The 26,524-nt window shown below is 44.8% G+C and overlaps 1 protein-coding gene across 5 annotated transcripts in view; it reads right to left on the reverse strand.

Annotated features, from left to right (window-relative positions):
- The window catches only part of APLP2 (amyloid beta precursor like protein 2), a 48,043-nt gene that overhangs the window by 10,682 nt on the left and 10,837 nt on the right, over positions 1-26,524 (reverse strand). For 4 of the 5 annotated variants that reach the window (XM_051638485.1, XM_051638484.1, XM_051638483.1 and 1 more), the window contains exons 2-10: positions 14,361-14,534; positions 13,278-13,407; positions 9,831-9,943; positions 8,157-8,332; positions 7,177-7,394; positions 5,330-5,497; positions 3,288-3,403; positions 2,876-2,950; positions 1,185-1,343 (exon numbers count right to left, since the gene is read on the reverse strand). In XM_051638485.1, the coding sequence (XP_051494445.1) occupies positions 1,185-1,343; positions 2,876-2,950; positions 3,288-3,403; positions 5,330-5,497; positions 7,177-7,394; positions 8,157-8,332; positions 9,831-9,943; positions 13,278-13,407; positions 14,361-14,534 (1,329 nt within the window). The remainder of the gene's footprint in view (positions 1-1,184; positions 1,344-2,875; positions 2,951-3,287; positions 3,404-5,329; positions 5,498-7,176; positions 7,395-8,156; positions 8,333-9,830; positions 9,944-13,277; positions 13,408-14,360; positions 14,535-26,524) is intronic. The other variant, XM_051638486.1, reaches the window with a different exon arrangement.

Consider the following 26,524-nt stretch of genomic DNA (forward strand, 5'->3'; position numbering starts at 1 on the left):
TCCCTTGGAGTGTTGTGTCCAGTTCTGGGCTCTCCAGTTCCAGAGGGACAGGGATCTACTGGGGAGAGTCCAAGGGAGGCTACGAGGATGATGAAGGGACTAGAACACCTGCCTGATGAGGAAAGGCTGAGAGACCTGGGGCTGTTCAGTCTAGAGAGGTGAAGACTGAGAGGGGATCTAATTAATGTCTATCAATACACAAGGGCAGCAAGAAGGCAGGGACAAGCTCTTGTCACTTGTGCCCTGGGACAGGACAAGGGGCAATGGATTCAAACTGGAGCCCAGGAAGTTCCACCTCAACACGAGGAAGAACTTCTTTCCTGTGAGGGTGACAGAGCCCTGGGACAGGCTGCCCAGAGAGGCTGTGGAGTCTCCTTCTCTGGAGACTTTCCAGACCTGTCTGGGTGCCTTTCTGAGTGACCTGCCCTAGCTGTTTTTGTTTGGTTGTTTTTTCTTTTTTGTGCTGCTCTGGCAGGGGGGTTGGACTCAATGATCTTTGGAGTTCCCTTCCAACCTCTAACATTCTGCATTTCTGTGAGTCCAACCCCCCTGCTGCAGCAGGAACACTCAGGGCAGGTCACACGGGAACATGTCCAGATGGGTCTTGGAAGTCTCCAGAGAAGGAGACTCTGCAATCACCTCTGCTAACCTCTAGACATCCCCTTTTGAAATCGTGTCTGCCTGACTCAGAACACTATGCATTATGAACACTAAATAAAGCCACAGGTTTTTTAACGAGGCACAAATTGAGTCCATTAGGAGACTCACTGCAAAGTCTTCAGCACCAACTGCCACAATGGAGAAAGCTTTACTGGGAAACTACTCCCAGCTTCTGCCTCAGCAGGTAATGGTTTTAAACTGAGAGAGGGGAGATTTAGGTTAGATATTAAGAAGAAATTCTTCACTCTAAGGGTGGTGAGGAACTGGGATGGGTTGTCCAGGGAGGTTGTTGATGCCCCATCCCTGGAGGTTTTTAAGGCCAGGTTGGATGAGGTTTTGTGCAACCTGGTCTAGTGGTTCCCTGCTCATGGCAGGGGGGTTGGAGCTTGATGATCTTTAAGGTCCCTTCCAACCTTCATGATTCTATGATTCTAGGTCACAGGCAGCCTTCTCACCCAGCCATTCCCACCTTCCACCCTACCCTGTGCCACCCTCATGTCCCAGCTGGTGGCAAAGGCACTCACCCGTGGCGGGTCAGCCTGCAGGGCAGCCAGGTAGTTCTCCAGAGCGATCCGACGGCGATCGTTCAACATGGCTTCCACACGAGCCAGGTGAGTTTCCACAAGCTGCTGCTTCTCACTTGCTGCCTCTTTCTCCAGAGATTTAACCATGGCCTCGAAGTGCTGGAACAAAGGAAGGAGTCCATATGAAAGGCGCTGCACGTGGCAGGGTCACCTGCTGTCACTGCTCCTCAGCACAGACGGAGCCTCCTCACCGTGCATGTCCTGGGCATTCACAGGGGGAGAGGAGGGCACTGACTGACTTGGATGCAGGTCTCATCTTTGCAAATTCAATACTGACAATTTGGCTTCCAAACTTCTTTCACTACCCATTTCAAAGGTCGGAAGAGGGCACGTGGCCTACCAGATAAAGATCATGTTGAAGCTGGGAGATCCAGAGTGCACTGAACGACTGACACAGTATGAACCCTTCCACAGAACCATAACCATACAGTGCCAGGTTGGAAGGGACATCAAGGATCATCTGCCAGCCTTTCTAGGTACTACTATAGTTTAAATGAGATGGCTCAGCACCCTGGCAAGCTGAATCTTAAAGTGTCCAACGTAGGGGAATCCACCACCTCCCTTGGGAGATTATTCCAATGTCCAACTGTGCTCACAGTGATTTTTTTTTTTCTGGAGTGCAATTGGAATTAACTTGTGCCCATCACCCCTTGTCTTTTCCATGTGACTCCTTGTGAAAAGGGAGTCTCCATCTTCTTGGTAGCCACCCTGGTGATAAGGTCTCCTCTAAGCCTTCTCTCAAGGCTGAACAAACCCAGTTCTCTCAGCCCTTCCTCCAATCCTATGGTCATGAACCCTTGCCCTCAACCCTGCAATATGGAACAGGATACACTCCTTCAGCCTAGTGCCATTTATCTGAATTTGTAAAAGTTTGCAAAGGGGATTTTTCATCAGCACACCTGCAGACCAAACCTCTGTGTATTCTCTCAGGAAAGGCATAACCCACAGCTCCATAAGCCAGAAAAGCCCATTAAGTCTTGTAACATTTCAACAGAGATGATGGAAAACTCTTTTGGACTTACAGTGGCTTATGTTAAAAAATGCAGAGAGAAAACTGTTCCAGGACAATATTCCATATGGGCTTAAAAGCTGGACTCAGTCACTGAGTCCTACACTGGTTTGAGGGAACTTCATATAGGTGTCACTGCCAGAAGAGCCTGCTCCTAACAATCCCACACTGAGAAAATCCCTGATTAACTTCACAGTCTAACTGAACTCTCCTCACAAGGCAGAAGATTGGCATTTTGGCAGCAAACCAGCTTTATCTGCTGCCTAAGTGCTTTTCACTAAGTCTGCCCCAACAGGAAATGTGCATCCAGAGAGCCAGGGCCAGTCTGAACTGGGCTGTGAGGCTGCTGGTTACTGCAAAACAGGCCAAAGGTCTGAAGTTACAGTTTGGCTCTGGTGTTGTTCCACTTGAGGGGTGAGACAGCTTCCTACTGCTGGGTGTAGGAAAGGACCTGGCACAGCACTGGATCATCTCCAGCTTTAAGAACAAAGCATGCAATTGAAACAAATCTCCTCTAAAGGCAGCTGTTGATAGAGCAGGAAAGCTGTTCTTCCATCTCAGTTATCTTTTGGCTTTGAATATTACACCAGTAACTTTCCTCTTCAGATCCTTCAACTCTTACCTGAATGAGAGTCTGCCTTTCTGCCTTGGGGAGATTTACAGCTTGGTGTTCTGCTTCCTTCCATTCCTTTTTCACCTGTACAAGGAAAGGACAAAACACATCAACAAGAGACAAATTTATGTCTGGTCTCTGTGAGCCAATCTGCCTTGCACAGCCTGGCTAGGTTTTGAAGGCACAACAGAGCTGCTGTGGGGATGAAACCAAGCACTTGAGCCCTCTGAGCAGCCAGACAAGTGTCCCCAGTGATTCCCCTCTCCCAGGAATGAGGAGAGGAAAATCTAACTGCCACAGCGTGTGGCCATACTCAGGGAACACAGGGAAGGCTGGTGATGGGAGTCAGTTCACCAGCAGTTTCACAGAGAGGGGCAGCAGCCACGCAGAGCAGCAGAAGGGACTGGAGCCCGATGCTCACCCGGTCCATGCGGTTGTGGTGTCTGACTTCCAGCTGCTCCTTGGCCTTCTGGAAGCGGGCGTGCTCGTTGTCATCAGCTGGGGTTTCAAAGTAGACATCCACATCATCAGTTGGCACTGCAGAGAGGGAAAGGGTAAGTGGAGGCTCAGGAAACTGTGCCCTGGACTTCATAATTAACAACCTGGCAGGCTGAGTTTGCTGAACCACCACCGACCAGGAGGCCATTTTGGTATCTTTAAGCTGCCAATTTACTGCACAACATCAGTGGGTTCCATCAGCCCAAGAGCACAGCAATCACTGCAGCTCCCAGCACCTGTCCTACATCAGCTCTGAGACCAGCATTATTCAGCTCCAGCAACACAATGATCTGGGTTGCACAATAAAGAACTGGTTTCCTCTTCCCTTTCACATGGCTTTGGATAGTTTAACTGAATTTTTGTGCATTAGCTGTTTGCTGACAAGCTGGCTCCAGACATCATTAACATGATTAGGGAGCTTGATAATAAATCTGCAGAAAACACTACCCTGCATTTTACATTTCAAATCTACCTTCCCTACCAGATGCACCATGCAGGACTAACAGGCAATGGTATCAGACAAGACAGCAACAGAAGGAGGCTCAGTGTAACAAATCAACTTGTCCAACACACTGGATGGTTTATATCTTTATGACATTCAAATCCAACAAAGGGAGAAATAACATTTCAGAACTGACAACTTCAAGCATCTCTAAAATCCACACCAGGGGCTCTGCTCCATGTACTGCAGTTGAGGAAATGCTCATCAAAGTTTCTGTGCTACAGTTTTAGAAGCCACACACCCAGAGCCCTTTCTGAAAGGACTTCAGGCAAACATGATGCACTCTGTTGTCCCCCTTTAGCAGAGTGAGGGCAGAAAGGGAAAGCTAAGGCAACATTTCAAGTGTTTGAGTCATTTGGGAGGGGAAAAAACCTCCAGCAGGTCATCAAAAGACAGCATGCCTCAGAAAAATAATTAGCTTGCAGTTTAGCAAGTACCTGAATCCACAAATCTTGGCTCTTAACTAGGGAAGGAGAAGTGAAGAAGGGGAAAGAATTGTTCCAGATGTCAGGTCAGTACTGCGTTCAGGGCCTGCTCATGGAATTTCTGAACCAAGCCTGAACACAGAGAACCCCCTTTCCAGCCCCAAATCCCTCTGTAACAGGACAAACTTTTGTATAAAAAGCTCCTGACATCCACATCTTTTATTTCACCACTTCAGTGAGATCAGCCCAATCTAAAGCACTTGCATGAAGCCCATTTTGTAAATAGGATTATGGCTGTACAGTCAGACTGCCAAGCCCCAGATAACACAAAAAGCCTTTCAAAAGGCTTTAATGGTAGCTGAAGTGGAAGTGCTGAGGTTCAACAATAAGATTAATAAGAAGGTTAAAATGTTTTTTTGGTAGTTTTATCATCTGACATAAAAGCCAGTTGAAATGGGTGCCAAAAACCTCAAGCTCTCAAAAATGCAGGGATGGAGTGACGATTCGTATTTCAAACTCAGCTGAAAGTGGGAATCTGAATTCTATACTGCTTGTCTGATATTTCCCCAAAATACAATAGCAGGAGGATGATGAGCAGCAGCCTTCAGGACCTGTCAAACACATGTATGGTAACATGACTGGGAAAGCAAGAGATTCCTTCCCTATGTTTGGAAAAAAAGCCAGTTATGGAAACAGGCAAGCTGTGTGCTTGCACAAGAGGTCAGAGACAGCCCCATGTCCTTGCTGTAGATCTGGAAGATGACACCTAAGCCCTCAGCAAGAGCTTCCAGCCAACATGAGCACAGACACCACACACCGAGAGCCACTTTCCCCCCAGGAAAGTCCAGCCTGAAGACCTAGAGAAGCAGAGACAAGAGGAGGTTGCTGCAAGAGGACAGACAGAACTGCTGCAGACACCAGAACCAACAGGGTGAGCTACACATGAATCCTCCCTTGACCCAGGCAAGGAGGAGGGGACACGGAACACCAGACAGACAGAGGCTAGCTGCAAAGGGGCCAGTGGGAGGCAGGACTTACTCATCTTTTTACACACAGCCATACAATACTCCTCTGACTCAAAATTGTTCCTGTTGCCTCCGCAGCCTCCATATATAAAGCGAATGCATTTTCTCTTGTTAGGGTCGAAGTACCAACGAGGCATCACAGCCCGGCAGGGCCCTGTCAGGGCCTCCTGGGAGCAGACAGCTGTGTGGAGATGGGTTAGAAGATCAGCTGGTGAGGAGCACAAGCCTTGCCCAGTGACTTACACAAAGCAGAGGGGCTCTAGTTCACACCTTCTCCTGGGGCAGCAGCGCTGGCCTCAGCCTCGCTGCGCCACCGACCACAGGGCTTCCTGTCAGTTTTTGGGGGGCATTTTTAACGTGGCAAAAGCATTTGCCACAAAGCTTGCCAGCTCTACTGGGGAAGGTGCCTGCTTCTGGTGCTTTGGAGCTAAAAAGACAGCAGCAGGCTACCCCAGCAGTTGTCTCAACGTGGAGCTTCATCTGCAAGAGTGATTTCTCCTTAGCTAGAGGCTAAACCAGCAAAGATCTATCTTGCTGCTGCCTTAGCTTTATGCCTCAGGTGTCCCAGTGGTAGAGCCTCCACTATAGGAAACCAACATGTTGGAAAGGAAACCCATCAGGGCTGCTTCAAGCATTCCAAGATGTCCTGTTCTGCTGCAGTCTGCCTGGATGGAAACTCTGCATCTTGAAGGTGAGGTTAAGAGCCAGTGAAAAGGCAGGCCAAGCAAAAGGAACACAATCCTCAGCCACTAGGTTTTTCATTTTTTAAACCTCTCTACACTAAATATTGAAACTCCAGATAGCCAGGGCACATGGACTGCTCCACAGCAAGCAGGCAACACAAGCAGTGGGTTATTTTGGGGCAGGAGAACAGACATGGTGTGTAAGTTAGCAACTGCTCATGGTACTTCAGGGAAAAAAAAAAACACTGCAGACCACCAAAATAGACACCCCCATCACAGTGTTTCAAGTCTGTTTCATCACCTGCAGATCTGTACCAGCCCTGTACATACATGAGCTAAGCCTTGTTTCAGCTAGTAGAATTATCTGCAGCATGCTGGCGTTTTACCAAAAAGATGCAAGAACTGCTGGCAATGATTCAGTGATCTGTAGCTAATTGAATTTCACTCCCTCTCCTCTCCTCCTTCCCCTGCAGACACTTCTACATGTAAAGGTAGGACATGGTGTAAGGCTGAGGCACCACAAGCCCAGCAGATCCCCTCTGCAATGGCACCTACCACTGAACAAAAGCTACTGCAAGTGTAGTATGGGTTACTCCTGCAGTTTTATTACTCATACCACAAAACTAGGCCAGTTATCTTGATTGACTTTCTTCCATTAAAGAGAAGGGTTTATGCAAATGCTATTAAAGCAGCACCACGTGCCTTCCTCACCCTTAAATGGCACCTTCATGTCACCTCTGCAGAGTATGGCCCACCTTATAATAAGCTTCCTTTTTGCAAGCCAGTACAAGACACCAAATCCAAGGTAATCACTCAAAACTAAGATTTTAAATTCTTAGTGTACCTCTGATTTTTATTTTCAGAAGCTCCCTATGCAGATATGGTTTTCTGACTCAACACTGCACCTTTGTGGAGGTGCTGGTTCACTGTGCCAAACACTGGGCTTGCTGCCAGCAGAGCTGCTGTTTATCTGGAACCATATGGCCTGTGCTCTAGAGAGTTAATTTCAACACAAGAAACACAAGCACCATCAGCTTTCCTCTGTTTGCTAACTTATCTGGCACATAAAACTTCCAAGTGGCATTTACTGACTTGATCAAAAAACCCATCACCAACTGACAGCCAGCAAGGACACCCTCGAAGAAGCAGGAGGCCCAGAGGCTGGAATGTGTCTTACATTTCATGTCACTGCTGACTTCTTTTTCAGGAGCAGCCTTGTCACTGCTGGGCTCCGTGGGGGTCTCTTCATTGTAATCATCAGCTTTGTAGCTATCATAATAGTAATCACGATCTTCCACCACGTCCTCCTCCTCGCCTTCGTCTTCCTCATCCTCATCTTCCTCCTCCACAGCTGTTCCTGTGAAGTCTTCTACTCCTGCCTCTGTAGGGAACTCACTGAAGGGATACAGATCAGTTAGGGGGCAAAGTTGAAGCTCATCACTTTGCAGCCAACCTTTGATCTACCAGAATAATGATTCTCTTTTCATCTCTTCTAGAAACACAAGAGATGGGAAAACATAAATGGATCAGCTATTGATCAGTCCATCAACAGCCACAGGACTCCCCTCCTCACAGACACACCTGCTATTGCAGGCAGAGCTTCTCCAAGCCTCTGGCTCAGGGGGGTTTCCTTGCCTTTTCTCACCAGCTTCCTTCCAGTTAAGTGAAAGTCCACCTCATTTGGGGGACACAGCTGCTGAGCAACCAGTCTTTTTGGCTGTCTCAGATGAAGGGAGAGGGGCTTGATAGCTCCTCCAGTGACAGGAGCACTGCAAAGCCATTTGACCCTCTACAAGGCTTTTTCAGGCTCAGGACACTCCTTTGGGAGACTCACAGGCAGGTTTAGAGTAGATATTAGAAAAAATGTCTTCACTGGAATAGGCTGCCCAGGGAGGTGGCTGAGTCTCCATCCCTGGAGGTGCTCAAAAGATGTGCAGATTTGGTGCTGAGCGACATGGTTTAAGCACTGGAGTTGGTGGAGTTGGGTTAATGGTTGGTAGAGTTAGGATATGGTTGGACTCGATCTTAAAGGTCTTTTCCAACCAGAATGATTCCCTGATTCTGTGCAGTTCTCCTCTCATTCCTCACCAGAAGGGAACTGCTGTGTGAAATATTCACAATACAGCAGCCTCACATCTGTGCCAGTCAGGACCCTACCTTTTATAAACTTCATAGTCTTCATCCTCATCTTCATCCTCTTCCTCTTTGGACAGAGCCTCATCCACAACCTTTGTCTGAGGACAACAGACATACTCTGTTCCATGGAACTGGTCTACTCCACAGGGCAGCAGCATCCCATAACTGTGCAGGATCATCCCTTCTGTCAGACAGGCCTGAAAGAGGAGCCCATTTATGTCAGCTTACCATCATGCTCTTGCTTTGGATACAGCCAAAGTTCACTTGTCACAGACCCCAAGAATTCTACCAATGGTCTAAAAGGCAACAGCAACATACAACCTAACCCTGAACAAAGGAAAATGGATTTAAAACTCGTAGCTTAAGCAAAACCCCCAGAAAAGGCCCAGACTTAGAGCTATGCAGTGCTTCCTGGTGTGAGCCCATCAAACAGCCCCCAGCCCCTGGCAACTGCACATTTGTCAGCTTGGCTGAGTTCAGCAAAAATAACTAGATGTTTTGTGCCAGCTCCAGGGAGAGAGCACTTGAAAGCAACACAACTGGTGTTTGCTCTTCTGAGCTGGCCATTTCATTAAACTTTATCTGTTAAACTTTACATTGGAATAAGTGAATAATCGCTCAAATGGACTTTGTGTCAAGATTATTTTAACAGGCTGGAGATGAAAATCAATCAGATAACTCCAGAAAAAGCCAAATGCAAACTATGATTAGACATTATGTCTATATACTTCTCTTAAGCTAAGAAAATACGTGGCCTTGTGGCGCCCCAGAAAAGAATGAAGTAAGAAAGGCTTGATTATGTACATCAGAACCCCTTTGTGCTTTGCTTTGTTATCACACGGATGTAAACTGAGCCAAGGACTTCTGGAGAAGTTCTCCAAGTATACTGAAAGCAAATGATTTTTAAATATCCTCAACATTAACAAGTTTATCCTCAATTAAAAGGCAATTCCTCTAGCACTGCTTTATTTAGATGGGTTTTTGCTCCCAGGATCTCAAAGAAATAGTAACTTCAACTGGTGCATCCTTAGCCCCATTCTTTACTGGCACCATCACAACTCATCACTGTGCTGCTGTTTCTGCAATTGCTGCTTCCACAAAATGGAAAACATGTACATTTCATCATGATTTTACTTTCATTACCCCCAGTTCAAATGGGTGTGCAGAGAATTTGAAACATTTTTGCTAGTCAGATTAAAAAACCTCACAAAACCCCCCCATGGGCTAGATTTATTCTGAGAAGATAATCCATCTCTTATGTAAAACCTCCACTAATCAGTCACAATAAAACTCAGCTTTTCCCCAAGCAAGCACTTCCAACCAAATCCCCAGCAGCAGCAGGTACATTAACCCAAAAACGTGCAAGGAGCAGAGGAAACATCCTATCACCACTGTAGCTCCCTACCCTGCAAAGAAGGATGAGCCATTGGTTAAAGGAATATCCTCAAGAGCTGATTTAAATCCCTAGCTCCATCCTAGAGCATGATCTTGGGCAAGCTACTTAGGACAGCTTTTCAAGGGTGAAGACTAACTCAGCTACACTGGTTTCTTAGGTCACTTGAGTACTTTTGTCTTCCACTGCTCTGCACCTCAGTCTGCAACATGGCCTGAGATAAAACCCTGCTATGCTTCAATACTAGAGCATCCAAAGGGACAAATCCAGAGTAAATATTCCTGTCACAGTGGCTCCATTACCTCTTTTGCCACAGTGTGCCAGTGCTGGTGGCTTTCACACACATCCATCCTCTCCTTGTGGAAGAACCGGCACTTCTCCGGCACCAGGAGGACATCGCTCACAAACTCCCCCACTGGAAAACAAGAAACATCCACAGTTCACATGTGTCCAGCTTCCAGCAGAAAACAAAGCCAAAATCAGAGCTCCAAAGTACATTTTGCTGAAAGGTTTGGTATATTCTTCAAGTCAGAGCCAGCAGCAATCTGCAAATTTAAGAGACTAAGTCGCAGAGTTTCCAAGGTGAAAAGAGCTGGGGCTGATCCCTGAATCCTCATGCAAACCCTGAGGCTGAGCTGAAGGCAAAGTTTACAGTGCATGTTAATGAACAGTCCTTCATGGAACAGACAGGATAGATTGAAAAGATTTCACACAAGTCTTTGAAAAGATTGCACCTGCATCCAAACATTTTCAAACCACCTAATCACCAACCTCTAAACCAGCTGCTTCATACCAGAGCTAGTTCATGCTGTCTGGTGCTGCAACAGCCTGGAATTGTTTAGGTGCCACAAGTTTTATCTATGTTTTTAATATCTGGGCATCTGAGTAAGTCTTGTTTGTTTTTGTTTTGTTTTAAACAGTTTCCAGATGGTTTAATTCAGGATCAACAGCAGCACATTCCCTGACTCGGACAGTCCTAAGCAAAACACAGAGAGATGGAAAAATAAAACCTACCCAGCCCCAAAAAAACCCAGAACCAGAGTCAGCAAATACACTGCATTCCAACACTCAGATAACCATAGCCTCACCAGCATGAAGACGTTTTGGCATAATCTTAAAACCAGAGTTTTGCTTTTGAGGAAGGCAGGAGGGAGAGAATAATTCTCTACAGACTCTATTAACTGGGACTTAAAAGCCATTAGCCTCAATTTCCACCACAACTCAAGTTTGGTACCAACACGTGTCAAATAAGTATCAGAACTTCACAAGCATTAGTTTCTGTTCCAAGAAGTCTTCATAAGCACTGCCAATGGAACCCAAGATGTGGCATTTTCTCAAATTTGAGATTTTTCTTTTTTTAAAATAAGAAGGAGACTCTGAGAAGACCTGGAAAAGATCTTCAGTCCAAGTGTTTCAAAGCAACGTCCTGACTGGCAGCTTTTGGAATCCTTTCTTAAAACTGGAGAAGAGTTCTTTAAGTCAAATGCCTTTTCTCATGGAGTCTCCAGGGAGAATTATTTGTAGAAAAAAAAAAAATCCCCTTCAACATTAAGATTTCAAAATAAGTATTTTGCACAATTTGCAACCACTTAGTACTGATACCAAAGGCTCATGGACACTTCTGGGCACTATACACGAGTCAAGTAGAGTTTAGAGACAGATTATGTGATGACAGCTGCCAGATAATTAAATGAACTAGCATTTACCCTCCCTTTTCAATTAGTTAAATTTTGAGCTAATAGACACAACAGAGAAATGGTATTTTTCCCATTTTCTTCTCTCAAAACAAGGCAGTTACAATTTTGAGTTAACAATCCTTCCTTCTTCCCTCTTAGGAGAGATTAGTGAAAAAGTTCCTGGTAAGAAAAGTAAAACTGAGCAAACTAAGAGACTGTGGTGCTGGAGATTGAAGGAAGAAGACTCAAAGTGATCAAATACAATAATCAGTTATAAAAAAAAAAGCAGACATTTTGAAACCCACTGAATCCTGGGGATAAGACACAGGGGAGGTTATCTCAGTTCCCCTAGGAACTGGAAAACCCTTACACCTTCCCCACCCACAGCCTTTGCTATCACAACCAGAAAAATCCTCCCCTTTTTCAGATCAGAGCAGGCATAAGAGGTGTTCCCATGTCACCTAACAGCTCAGCCAAAACTGTCAGCAGTTTCTTTTCACACCTCCCCAGGCTCAGCCCTGTTCCCATCATCCTATTGTTACCTTTATTTTTACAGTTCAGTGAGAGTGCTAATGGGTTCTCCTCCCATCTTCACCTTTGAAATACAAAAGAGATTTTGTTGGTGGGGGGAGGTGGGAGAAGGTTAAACGTGGTATGATGGCAAGATCCTACCTCAAGACAGCCTGGGCATTGATGGAGCAAGGAAGACACCAGCAGGAACAGCAACAAAAAATCGACTATAATCAAAGAGTCATGTGGAGCCCAGAGAAACAGCATCGAATGGAGCAATTTATGGACAGCTAAATATAAGTAGAAGGTATTTTATACACACATGGACTACTGACTTGGAACTCAGCCCTGAAAACCAAAGGTGCTCTCAGGCTGGGCTGAACAAGTCAAGAACACTGTGAACAACACTGATGAAAACCTGAAAGGGATAGCTTCAGGGGAATCAAGTTTAGGCCACTGAAATCAGCCGGAGAAGAGGCTTGAGGGAGGAAAATTTCTAAAGGAGGTAACTCCTTATAAGTCCAGAGATCCTGATTTCATCCTTATGTCCATTAGCAGCTCTCAATCTAATCAGCTGGGTTTGGTTGCTTCTCAAACCTGACTTTCCATATCTACAGAGAGATGCATCGTTCTGCTGTACCCACACCAAATTTCATTTCTTATGAAGTGCTTTATGACCATCTAGTGGAAGGTATTACCCGTGGGAGAACAGTACTCCTACAGTTCTGCAGATCTGCTTGTGTTTTCCTCTGTCAAACCACACGCTAACCTGAGCTGTGAACACAAATGATGACAACTGGTTCCCACCAAAGGCTCCCAGCAATCAGACTGTCCAAGACTGGACAAGACTTCTTGCAAAACAAGTCTTTTACCTTGAAAAACTAAGAAAAGATTCAGCCAGCTGAGACTAAGCTGACTAGTAAGAACACAGGCAGGGCAGCACAGTGCCAGGCACAACCTACAGGTCAAAAGCTGCAAGGTAAAGAAGTTAAATACGTTGCCTGATTCAAGTGGGTGGACAGATTCTGGAAAGCACCACAAAATCCATCCCAGTCTAGCTCATGCTCTTCCACAGTTCAAAGTGGGGACATGGGATACAGCTGCAAGAAGCTGGGCCTCTTTGAAACAGCAAAGTTTAAATATAGTAATTGAAACAGAATAGAGGTCTCCTGCCAAGACCAAAGCAGGAAGCTTGAACGCACTAAGTCTCCAAGGCAACAAAATATTAAAGCTCCACAAATATAGGATCAGAGTATTAAATCCCAATGTATTTGTGATACTCAAATACAATAGCCCTCAGGTTTTATGGCAGTTGCAGAGAGAATGGGGATTTCTTTTTCATGCCAGGCACCATTATTCCACCACAGCTGTTATCAAGCTGTCGATGAGCCCAAGAAAGGCAGAGTTCCCTCTTCTGGAAATAAAAATGTTTAAGAGAAATTTGCATGTGGAAATGGCAACCTGGTGTGGATAAGCCTTAGAAACTCGGCTGTCCTCTCTAGTACAGGCCAGGAGGCAATTCTTTGCTCCTCCCACAAGCATGCACAAACCCATCACACTCACCCAGGCACTTGTAGGGCACCACAATGTGAGTGTGGTCCTTGCACTGCTTCTTCCCCCTCTTGCACCAGCTGTCGATGCTGACGGGCTGATTCGCTTCCACCACGTTCGTAATCTGAAGGTCTGGGTACATCTGTTGAACAGGACACAGAGAGAGATTAGAGCAACTTTCCAATACCTGAAGGGGCCTACATGAAAGCTGGGGTAGAGCTTTTTACATGCGTGTGTAGTGAGAGGACAAGGGGCAACGGCTTGAAGCTTAAAGAGGGGAGATTCAGGTTGGACATTAGGAAAAAGTTCTTTCCTGTGAGGGTGGTGAGACCCTGGCCCAGGTTGCCCAGGGAGGCTGTGGATGCCCCCTCCCTGGAGGTCTTCAAGACCAGGTTGGATGGGGCTCAGAAGCAGTGAGGCTGATTCTCTACAGAAAAAAAACAGTTCAAATTTCCACACGGACACACATTCTCCTCTGGAGCAAGGTTACAGCAGCTGAAGACATCAAAAAGCCCCAGCTGCTTGTCACATAGAGCTTGAGAAATGGAATGTGTCATCACTTCTTTGTGGCAGCAGAAAGCCAGGTCAAGGGGCAGGAGCCTTCCCTGGTACTAAGCTGAGGTGTTTGGCTTTGCACAGCAGTGGAGAAGTATTTATCTGTTCTATCTGCTACAGCACGATACCCTCTGGATGGGGCAATCACCAACAAACAGGGTTTAGGAGCATCTTCAGACTCTCTCGTCACCTCTCAAGCTAATACACACCCACCTCCTCAGGTTTCCTCATGCCTGCTCCATTTAGGATGTATTCATATGATCTCTATGCCCTGTTTAAATTCTCAAGTCCAGACACTGATATTTAGGCTGCTGCCAAATGTAGCCTCAGTTATATCAGCCTTGTCAAACAGTTTTAAACATCTCAGAGGCCAGACACAGTGTGTCCTCTCACTTCCCCACATCCCTCTGAGAACTCTCAGAAGTGAGCCAGTCAAACACAAGTTAAGTCTCCTCCAGTGCTCATTTCCTGCTGACCAGGTAAACTGGAATCCAATTCCATAGCAGTGGTGAAGATTCAGGATCCCACAGAACAACTCACCTCCTGGCAGTACTGCAGAATCTCTTCCTTTCTTCCAAAGCAGCTCTTGGTCCCAGAAGTGTCAGGTTCCCATTTTCCAGTCTGGATATTCACATGCATATTTAGCTTCCCACAGAACATGGCAATTTGAGGCTCTGCCACTGCAAACCCTGTCCCAGCATTGGCTGCCAGTGCCTGTGAAGACAAACAAAACATGTTGATGGCTTTATCTGATGGAAAGCAGAACAACTCCAAGAACCAGAAACCCTCTGGCATCTTGTCAGAGAGCTCTGGCTTAATCCAGATAGCACTGGAGTCCTGCAAACTTATTTCACAGCCCTATTCCTTAAAGCTGGTGAGCCCACACCAAGTTCTCACCAGCCTGGTGTTTGTTTTTCCAAACTCTGTTTTTATTGTTGCAGCAACAGCTTATCAAAAATAAAACCAAGAGTAATTCTCACTTAATGTTTGCACCCACAAGGGCTAAAAAAGACTCTGAAAAACCTATGGTATGTGAAGGTAGCTCATACTAATAACTCTTGGCAGAAACACCTCTGTGAGGTTACACACAAAGCAGGTATTGCTGCTGCTAATAACACAACTACTTCCCACTGCACTAAGCCTGCCCAGAGTTTGAAGTCCTCAAATATTTGGGATAGAAACACCTAAACTTCTTGTCCAAACATGCGAGTAAAGATGACTTCTGCTGCATGAGAAAAACACAGCTGTTGTAACCAGCTCCTCAAAGCCTGTTGTCTCCTTCCATGCACCCCAATCTGCACTGCCAGGTTTCTGATGCATATTCCCTGCTCTTCCCACCCTGCACCAGCAAAAAAAAAACAAACAAACCCCAACAACCCAGGCCGACATTCAGGTCAAATTGCAGACTGATCAATGAAAACAAGGTCAGGTTCCCTTTCTGAAATCTTGCTGGCTGACCAACAGAAGAAAAAGGGGATTAAATTAAATTGCAGAGTTGGGGTTTTTCTGAAAAGACTGAGCGGACGCCGGGAGCTGAACATCCTCTCTCTCCCTGCATAACCACTAGCTGTTGGAAAAGAAAAAAAGAAAAGAGGAGGTATGAGGCAAAAACCAGATGAACTCCTACACCAAAAGCTCTTTAAGGCATTTAGGGGAATGAAATCCATTTCAACTACTTCAGACAAGGCAGATGAGAAACAACAATACACAGAGGCTTCAGGGCACCACTGTCCTGAGGCTCTTTTTTCCTGGCAGGCAGCACTATCCTTGGCCACCAGTCCTGCCTTCACTTTTAACTTCTGCACTCAGAAATGCAGACATCACTGTGGGCACTGCCTGCAGATCCCCAACAACCTACATTAATGCATATGCTCAAAGCAAATGAAGGGGCCAACTGGACAACCCGTGTGCAGCTCCTAATTGCTGGATATCAGGAAAAAAAATTAACTCCATTATACTTAACTCATTTCTCCTCCTCTTCATCTACACACAAAGCCACTGCCTGGAGAGAAGACATTTCAACATGCAGAGAGTCAGGGATTGCTTAGCACTGAACACATGGCTAGTGCTTGGGGTAAGACCAACCTGAGACACAAAAACATAAATTCAAGTCTTAACTTGAGAAAAATGACCCCTTGAGTTTTAAGAACTACTCAGCTGCACATCACTTAAGAGAAGCAGTCTGTTTACTCAGATCACAAAGTAATTAAATATTGAACTGCAGTAACAGAAACTAGCATCAATGTCCCATTTAAAAAATGCTTCCAAGTCCCTACATACTTTCCAGTTTGGCATGGGCACATTTGTTGTGCTCTGTCCTAAAAGAGAGGAGGCAGTTACACACCTCAGGTACAGGAGGGTAACAAGGTGCAGTAACTTTGTTCTGTCAGAAGTCAAACCATTTCATGTGCTTCCAACAAGCAAAGCCTAAGCTCTTGCACTGCTTTCCACCCTGCTGCTTTCAGAAGAAAAAGGGAAGCATGGAATGATCCTTCATAACTCCATAAACCCACAAATGCAAACTTTGTGGGAGGGCCTTTTATCCCTCTGCAAACAAACACCACTTTGGTACCAACAACCACTTTCCACAGAGCACAAGACTCCACATGCTAAAGGAAACAATCCACAGCACAGTTTTGGTTTATGACAGCACTTCAACTACACCCAAGACTCAAGCTCAACTCCGAAAGGAACAAAAAGAAATAAAAGATCAAGTAGGCACAAAGCATTAACCATTTCAAGAAGACAGTGCATCAAAAGAGAATCAGATGTAGGTGTTAGGAGCGGTTTGGAGATCATTAGCACTGCCTGTGCTTGACATCTGTTCTCTTCAAAGCAAATTTAACAAGCATGCAGCAAAATAAGGTAACTGCACAGGCAGAAGAGGCTCCATCCTGAGAGGCAGAAACATCCATTCTTAACAGCTTTTGCACAACTCCTGTTCAGACACATACCAAGGCCCTGAGATCACGGCCACCCTGTTTACACACGGGTGGAGCTGCTGTTTATTTTTGCTGTCTCTCCTCTGGCCTGACACCTCAGACCGCGGCAAAGGTATCATTCCTCCTCCGTGGATTGCTCAAATACTTTGCATGTCAGTAGAGTGCTGTTGCTGTAGCTACCAGAACCTGCTAAGCCCCAATTCACAGCTGAACAAACGAGACTAATTACTTGCTTGATTTCATCACTTTCAATCAAAGGGAAGAAGTCTTCTCTTGGATTGCACTGTTGAGTAAATTAATGAACTTCGAGATACACAAGCTGAATCTTTAACCCCGTGGTCTGCAAGGTAAGATGTTTGAGTTATGGGCTTCCATTTTTCACCACCGACCATCCCCCTCCAGCCCCCATTTCCACCAGTTATTTAATTTAGTATTTTAATCTCATTCGACCTGTGTTGAGAGAACACAGCAGAGTCATCTCCCCTCTGCACCCGTGGAGGCCACAGCTTTCACACTGCTACTTAGGTAGTGAAGAAAGTCACCTACAAGAGTTTTTTGGGACAAAGTCTGTTTCTGTTCTCCCTACAACTGCCCTCATACCAAAAATAAAAGCAGATCACTCAGGCTGACAATACCTGAGGTCACTAGTCTACCTCCAGGCATCACTTTGCAAAAGGAGGGCTGGGAACATGTAAGCCAGCACGAAGCTTGGGATGAAGCCATGTCCTTAGCTAAGCTCTTCAGTGCTTCAGAGAACACACCCGTTCCACATTGCAGGGGAATGAACACACTGACAGCACATTTTTCTTTGGGAATTTCCCAGCCGTAAATGGAAGCAGCTGCCTCTCTTAGTGCTGGGGAGCAAGCATTTAATCTCCTAAATCAGCAGAGTGACAGCTTGGGAGGTGCAGCATCCACAGCATGGAAGAGAGTTCATCCAGTTGTGTGTGTCCTCAGTGAACATTATTTTAGTAGCTATTACCCTATTAATATATATCCAAAGATGAAAGCAAGATGAACGGTATTTGGGAAAAGACTGTTACATAAACCATCACTTTCCTCCCTGGCACTTGCATTTACAAGATGTTTCATGATAAATTCTGCTCTGCCTTTTGGTGTAATTCTGTAATCCAGTTTGCTTTCCAAGACCAAAGAAGTATTTGATTCCATAAACACATAAATCTTTGGCCAGTTACTGTCAGTTAAATACCTCACCCTGTCATGCACTGCTTGATTTACTGAAAACACAGGAATTCAAACTTTTAAATCTCCTTCCCTGAGGAAAGTGTCTCTGCCCAAGTAGCCTGTCTTTTATTTACTACCAGCCTCTTCAACTTGTGACAGGGTTTGATGGGTGAGCTTTACCCAGCCAGGGGCCTGGGCTCTATGCTTTAAGAAAGGGTCGTGCCTTTTCCTCTTGCATGTATCCACCCTCTCAAAGGAGTGATGCAAAGGCACAGAGATCATGGCCATCACACAGCACAGTCATGTTCTTCAGGGAGGATTTTTTGTGGTTTTAAGTCATTTCTGCTCTCCAGTGTGTCTCCTCTTCAATGCTGGGAACAACAATGGATCAGAATTCCTATCAACTTCTGTGAAATATCTCACATCTACCCCTAAAACATATGCAACACATGGCAGTTCTAGTTCTGAATGACATAAACATGAAAACCACACCCATGTTCCCTGTCTTGTATCTCTAGGATCTGTTAAACCTCATCACAACATACTGGGGATGCCATCTTCACCTCCCTATGAAATGTTACTCAGGAAAGCCTTCTGGAATGCTGCTGGGGACTGGGGGATTGACGGGCGACTGGATTTTCTCTTTTGTGAAGAGAAGTTGATCATTATATTTCACTGAAGTGAGTTCCCGAGAGCTTTCCTTATTAGCACAAAGGTATCTGCAAAACGTCAAATTTAACTACATTCTGAATTTTGTGTGAGGGCAAATATTACAGTAGCCTTGCCCATTTGATCAGATTAGCCAGAAGAAGAAGTCTTTGTTCCAGCAAAAGCAGAATGACCGTGAGCTTAGCAGGAAATCCTAAGACTCCATTTCTGCTGAAGAGCTGCTCACACAGCACAGTGCTTCTGAAGGAAATCTACAAACAAGCATCTTAGGAAAATCAGTCTCCCAGCTGACACCTTTGGTGCAAACACGGAATCACAGAATGGTTTGTGTTGGAAGGGACCTTAAAGATCCTCAGGTTCCAACCTCCCTGCCATGAGCAGGGACACCTCCCACCAGCCCAGGCTGCACAAGCCTCATCCAGCCTGGCCTTGAACACCTCTAGGGAAGGGGCTTCCACAACCTCCCTGGACAACATATTCCAGCACCTTACTACCCTCACAGTGAAGAACTTCTTCCTAATATCTAACCTAAATCTTCCCTCTTTCAGTTTAAAATCACCACCCCCTGTCCTGTCTCACAGACACATCAGCCACAGGGCACGTGCCCTCCCTGCTGCACAAGCATGACCAGAGATGCTGGTCTTGGTTACTGGACAGAAAGAAATATCTAGAGCCTCCTAGGAAAACTCATACTTCTGCTTCCCACCAAGCTTCCTCTGCAGCCCTGACTGGATAAAACCACGGAAGATTAAGTTGCTTCAAAACTGAAACTCTAGCCTCTAGAATTTATAAGCTGCTGAAAAAAAGCTCCGGTTGTGAATTGCATCGACTTGGTGGCCAGAGAACAGATGAATGGCTGCTGAGGGCATTCACTGCCCTGGATGAAAATGCACAGGATGGTCTGCAGGTTGGATCAGATTTCCTGCTCAGAAGAGTTACAAGTGTTCCACAACTATTTGCTTCTACACTGGCAAAAAAATGCTAGGCAGTCCTTTTAAAGATCACTTGCACTGTTTGTTTTTAATTAAGCACAGCCCCTCGAAAGCAATGCTGCTTATTAAATCAGAATGCACATGAACCACAACATGAGGGACTTCAGAACAAGCTGTTCAGCACAGTCCCGATCTAGATAAATTACACTTCCCACCTTCACTTAATTAAACAGAGAAGAAAAAAAGAATGAAGCTTTTCTGTTTGGTTGGTTTGTTTTTTAAATATACATTTCCTGTTCTATCTGGAGTGGAACAAAGAGGCACCAGAGCTACAACTTCTATGTCAGTGTCATATCCACAGACATGGAAGATATAAATTGAACCCCTTCAAGACCACTGAGGAATTCTAACAGTTCAGTTCATACAATGATCTCGTTACCTTATACTTTTGAGCATAATCCTTGATTACTGCTGCTTTTAAATGTGTATTGTAGCTTTTCACCCTTTCCTTGGCTGAAAAATGGGTATGCACATTTGTGCAAGGACTCGACTCCTTCAAAGCCCAGATGGCCACCCCAAGTTAGGACTGTCCACAGAGCTGAAGTTCATGGGCATTTCTCCTTCCATAAGGAGAGGGCAGCTCTTGGCAAAACAAAAACTCCAGAAGAGATGTTGTTGCAGCCAGAAATTCTACCAGTGCCACCTGATGTGCAGTGTTAAGGTGGAGCTTTTGGAACAACAGCTGGGCTAGAACTGCAGAGCTGAGCCTTCCTGGGTCTCAATGTGCCTTCAAACCAAACATTCACTGCTGGAATCTCACCTGTGAATTCATAGTTTATGGCAAACTAGTATTCAGGAAACCAACACTTCAATTCAACAGTTGGAGAAGTTGGCAGAGGGACTAATGCACAAGAACTTCCGCAGACAGTACTTAAAATTCCCCTGGTTTTGGATTTCTAACTTGTCAACACAAACAGAGCTTGCAATCCTTGCTTCAAAATTGTGTTTCACGCTTTGTTTTCCTTAGCTTCTTTTCCTGCTTTTATTCAGCAGATAGGTGGCTTGAACCCAGGAAGGCTAATGAATGCCTGACACAGCAGGCAGTAAATCTACAGACCAGCAGCTCATCCTAGCTTTATTGCTTTATTTTTTTTTAAATTGCTGATAATTACAATAATGCACGTGGGCGGAGGTCCAAGACAGGAAGAATTATTGTCTGCAGGCAGATCTGGTGTGAGCTGATAATACCAGCCTGTGTTTGCTTTTGAATTTAGATGGCAGAAATCTCAGTAAAGCAGTCTTTGGCTTACTTTAACTTGCTGGAAGGGGTGGAGTTCTCATCTGCTCGTCCTTTATTGACTTTTGTGGCAGAGGATTCTGCAGAAAACTGGAAACCAACACAGGAGCTGCAGTGCTAGCCTGGGTGCAGTTTATATTTAGATGGCATGTTGATGGGCAACGTGCTGCCTCAAACACTGCTCAGTGCCAATCAGCTATGGACTTCCCTATATGCCCACAGCAACCCCAGCACTATGAAGAGCAAAGCACTGCTGAAGCCTGGAGCATTCCTTCCTGCTTTTGCACCTTCCTTTCTGCAGAGAACAGAGGAGTTCTCCAAGTACCTGTGACTCACAGGCAGCTTTTTTGTCCTTGAAATTTGTACCAATGAGGTCGCAGATTATTTTCCCTTCCTCCTTTAGTTTATCATGCTCCATAAACCAAGCCTCCATGAGTTGTTGGACAGATAATCTGTCAGAACTTTGCACTCAGGAACTGCCACATGCAGGCAGGGAAAGCAACACTGCAGGCAGGACTGGTGCAGAGCTTGTCTCAGGGAGCAGGGATCAAATTCAGCAAAGCCAAGATTCAGCACAGACTTGGCTTCCTCAAGTTGTTTGTCTAACACAGTTGCCTTTAGCATCCTTTTTTCTACCCCTGGAGAGACAAAGTTCAGAACAACTCCATTGGAACACTCCCTGAACAAATGTTACTGTACCCAGAACTGTGTCCTTAAAAATAAAAAGAGATGAATTGATAGGCCCCAAGCTTTCAAAACTTGAGCTTCTGTGGAGTGGCTGGGACTGGCACAGCTTTCCAAGAGCCACCCTATAAATACTTACATTTATTAAGTACTATAACTTTTCTAATTTTCATGCAAAGAATCAGCTGGCTGCTCTTACTGCCACCCCTTCCCTTTTTCAGCAAAACACAGCAACAGGGCTATTTAAAGGTCCTTTTTCAGAAGTGACTCTAAGTCACGTCACAGCACGTGGACACAAGACCTATTCATGACCAAGCTAAACTGAGGCACCAAGTCAAGAGACTCCCCTGAGGTCACCGTGGGCTCAGCCCCTTTTAATCCCTGACCCCTCACTGTTACAATCTGTGCCATCATTCTGCCTTGCACAGCAAGACTAATTACTGCTTTCTCACAGGAATTATTTGGGCATCTGAACCACAGAGCTCAAGATGTCTTGTTAGCTGGCCAGCAAGTGGAAACTTCAGGGGCAGTTCCTGTTTTCATGTACACTACAAAAAGGTCATGGGGTAATTTTGCCAGGACAATTGGAAGAGAGATCATAGAATCATGGAATAGTTTGGGTTGGAAGGGACCTTAAAGATCATCGAGTCCCAACCCCCTGCATGGGCAGGGACACCTCCCACCAGCCCAGGCTGCTCCAAGCCCCATCCAACCTGCCCTTCAACACTGCCAGGGATGGGGCAGCCACAGCTTCCCTGGGCAACCTGGGCCAGGCTCTCACCACCCTCACACTCCAGAATTCCCTCCTCATGTCTCACCTCAATCTCCCTCTTCCAGTTTTCATTCCTTCCCCCTTGTCCTCTCCCTCCCTGCCCTTGTCCCAAGCCCCTCCCCAGCTTTCCTGGAGCCCCTTCAGGCACTGGAAGGTGCTCTAAGGTCTCCCTGGAGCCTTCTTTTCTCCAGGCTGAACACCCCAACTCTCCCAGCCTGGCTCCAGAGCAGAGCTGCTCCAGATCCAAAACACAACGTAGGAAAAGCAGCTGAGGCTTGTTCTTCCAACCTGGAGTGAAACACAATCAAGTCTCAGATCTAAGTATCATTACAGAGTGGACTGTTGATACAAACTATCACTGTCCATAAATTCTTCACTGACAACACCACACAACTGGAGGAGGATTGAGATGTGCTGTTTTCTGAGCAGCTTCTCCACATGGTTCAATAACAAGTCCTTTCCATCTTAAGGCACTAACATGAGAGTTAGTGAGTGAATATAATCACTGTGGTTACCAGGATACAGAGATTCCATAATACATGGGAAAGTACAATTACAAAACCTTTCAACACTTCAAAACAGTTTGTTCAAAGCAAAAATAACTTCTGGACTAAAGCTCATCACAACTCAACAGACACAACTTGTCCACCAGCCTTCCTAGTGGACAAAACCAGCAGAAAGGAGACTGAGAGAATAATTTATTAACACCAAGCAGGCAAAATCCAAACATTTACTACTGATTCCAAGTGTTTTAGCATTTCAGGGGGGGAATAAAATAAAACCAAACCTCTCTCAAACAGCATGAATATTTGTTTTAGAGATCTTGTGAAGCTCACTGGGAGCTTCACAAAAAAGCCTGGAGAGAGCAGAGCAGGAACCTGTGGTCACTCAGTCTAACCATACATCTAACCACTGGAATGACTCAAGATAAAAAGGCTGCACAGATTGGCTTCTTATCTAACACAAAGCAAGCAGGAAACTTGAAGAGCGTATTTCAACAGAGCATCAAGTATTTCAAGTGGCAAGAAAAAATACCTAGGGGGAAAAAATGCCAAGCAAAGGAAAGATAACAAGTGGGAATGCAGTTTGGTTTTGGTTTCAAAGTACCCCTTCCCTTTACAGATGTGCAGTATCAAAGATCAGCTCTTCCAGGGTACAGATTGCAGTTGTTTTGGAACATGATAAAATTCTGATTTAGTGTCTTAAAGTCCTGCATTTAGGCTACACACAAACTTCCCTATTGCACACGGGTCACTCAACACGCAGTGCTCTGACCCAGTGGCTTTCCACCCCAAATTCCCACCTTCTACTTAAAAAAAAGCCAACAAAAGCAAATTAATTGGTAATTCCAAAAAGTCCAGATGAATCTTCAAACCTGGAAGAGGAAACAGTGAGGTTTTTAAGACCTGGCTTTCCAAACCATGCTCATGACCATTTTTTCAAAGTAGGAAACCCACAGCTAAAATCCGGGGCTGTTTTCCTCTCTGCTGCTGCCCCTGGAGCTTTGCCAAGTAAATGCTGATCCAGACCAAAATTCAAATGTTACCAAAAAAACTATCTAACAGCCTTGCTGTTCTCAGCATCCAAACTGAAGGTACATTTATACTCCAAACTTTTAAAGTTCTGTCAAAAGCACAGGATACTTCTCTAAATTACAGGTCTATGAAAACATGTCAGCATTTAGTGGGTATTGCCAAGAGTGGCTAACTTAACTCCAGCTCTTATTAAATATATTTAGGAAATAACACAAATTGGGAATTTAAACCAAAAACATCTCCCCACGCAGCTTCCCACACACCTCCTCCTGTTATTTATTCTGAGAACTCATGTCGTCTTGGGGAGCATCTTTCAGGCATCACCTTTCATCACTGTGTGCATGTAAAACTAAACCTTTTTAGAACCTTAATGCCTGGAGGCAGAGAAATCAGTGATTAAAAAAAAAAAAATCTACTTGCTGTTTAAAGATCCCCAGACTGATATTCAAAGTTTAAGAAAAAAAACCCACAAGCATTTACTGTAGCTGCATAAATAAAAACCTTCAACATGAAGGAGAAAGTTGAGGTTTCAGTTAGCTGCTCATTATGAAAAGTTCCTACCACTTACAGCTAAAAAACAAATGCTAGAGAACCAACTTAGCAAAACCATCTCAAATGCTCAGCAAAAAACCTAAGTATTTCACAGACTGCAGCTACTATTTTTGATCCCAGTAACCAGCAATAGAACCAAAGAAAGGGCTGCCAGTTTCTCTCTGCTAATGCTGGAGGTGAGCACCCAAGGAAGCAAGAGCAGGATCAAGAATGACAAACACTTCCTGCTTCAGTAGCAAAGATGCTGAAGAGCAGGATGATGGTTGGAGCAACATCTCTCACCTCCAAGGGTCCAATGGTGAAAGGCTTACTTGTTTATTTTTAAGCTTGTCACCCAACACCCAAACATCTCTCAAAAGGATCCCAGTACTATGAGCAGAATTTAGGCTCAAATATCACAATTTACTTCCTCCTTCCAAGGCAGAGATTAAAAGGTGGACTTCTAGCTCTCCCCCAGAGCTCCTGGATGTAGCACTTTGACACAAGACTGTGGTGAAATGATGAAGCCTTTCCAAGTACCCCTGAAATTTTGACAGCAGCTGGGTCACAGAAAGAAGAGGACCTCAGTAATGGCTTAATGGATTTCAACTTTTTACTCTTTAAAAGCAACCCCCAACTAATTTAGTAGCATTTTCTTTTTGAAGCATTAATGTATCAGCTGGGATTTAACAGTCCCAGAACAGTATCACAGCTAGGCTAGCACACTGGAACTCTAATGGATGTATTAAACAGTTCCTTTAAGGGAAGCAACAGATCTCTATTTAGAATAACTGCTTAATGCTATTAGAAAATTAAGTGGTAATTTATAGCACAGACTACAGCTGGATAGGTTGAGATCCCCTTTATTATTTTGCTGATCCAGAAAGAAACAGTAGCTCGACAGAAGCAAGCCTAGAACCTCCAGTATTTCCAGGCCATCCTTCCATACCACTAAACTGGCTCTGTGTGTTTGAGGAACACGTGTTCACACTGAGTTTTACAGCTCTTCAGCTGTACCAGGTTGGGAATCACTTGCATGGAAAGAAAACAAAATGGGAGAAGTGATTTTTATCTTTGATCAAGTAAGATCTCAACTTGTTAGCAATTTCTTCCCAGTTTCAGTGGGAAGAATGAACACTGCATATACTAATACCTATTTCCTTGAGGCTTCCTGAAGTATTTTGTGGAAATTCTCATGGTAGAGGGCAGAAAGCTGTGCTTTCTTCTTTTCTGTCTGCTTCATTAAACTACTATTGAACATGAAATCAGTGGAAGAAGTTGTGTCATTTAGCTGACCTGGTGGTCAGTTCTTTGCGGAGTTTTAGAAAATGTGACACCTCAGTAAAGGCTCCAAAGCACAAAACCACCAAGAACTGAAAGCTGTATTGCAAAAACTGCTTGTTATGCAGCAGTGTGGGAAAGTGCTCTTTGAAAAACAGCAGGCAGAAGAGTTTTAGACAATCTAGTTATACCCTGAAGAGGCAGTAAACATTAAGAACTTCCATCACTTCAACAGAAACTCCTCTTGAAGGTCTCTGAAAGGTACTACTATATTTTTTCATTTTTCAAACCCTTTGCCCAGGCTTTCCTTCTTAGCAGCAAAACTATTTATTTTTGATTAAAGACTTGCTATTCTCCAGCTGCAGGAACAGTAAAGACAAACTTCAAGATGTATCGCTTTGAACAGAAGGATTCCAAACAGTTCTTTATTTTCTGCTTTGGAAAAACTATCAGACAGGAGAAGGGAACTATTTTTCTCAAGAGCTTTTTTGCCTGCTCAGATGCTCTCACCCAACACCATACACACTGGAGTGAGAAAGAAACAAATGGTCAGCTTTCTCAGACAAGTTTTCCTTTCCATGACGCTAGGAGCAGATCTGGACAGCAATGAAAATGCTGACTTCACATCTAAGTCCCATCACCAGGACAGCATGGGAGGGCAGATTGATTTTGTGCATTGATGCAATAGGCCACTCATCATTTTCCTAGCCATAGGCTGAGTAGTTTCAATAGAGCTTTCTCAAAGTCAAAGGATGAAAACATCGCATAAAAAGTCCTAACCCTGGGGAGCAGTTCTGTTTTTCAGTAGTTGACTTCAAAAAAGGCATTTTTTACTTTTTTTTTTTTTTTAATTCAGAACCATGGCTGTGTCTGCAT

The sequence above is a fragment of the Apus apus genome, chromosome 22 (assembly GCF_020740795.1).
Source record: "Apus apus isolate bApuApu2 chromosome 22, bApuApu2.pri.cur, whole genome shotgun sequence".
NCBI lineage: Eukaryota > Metazoa > Chordata > Aves > Apodiformes > Apodidae > Apus > Apus apus.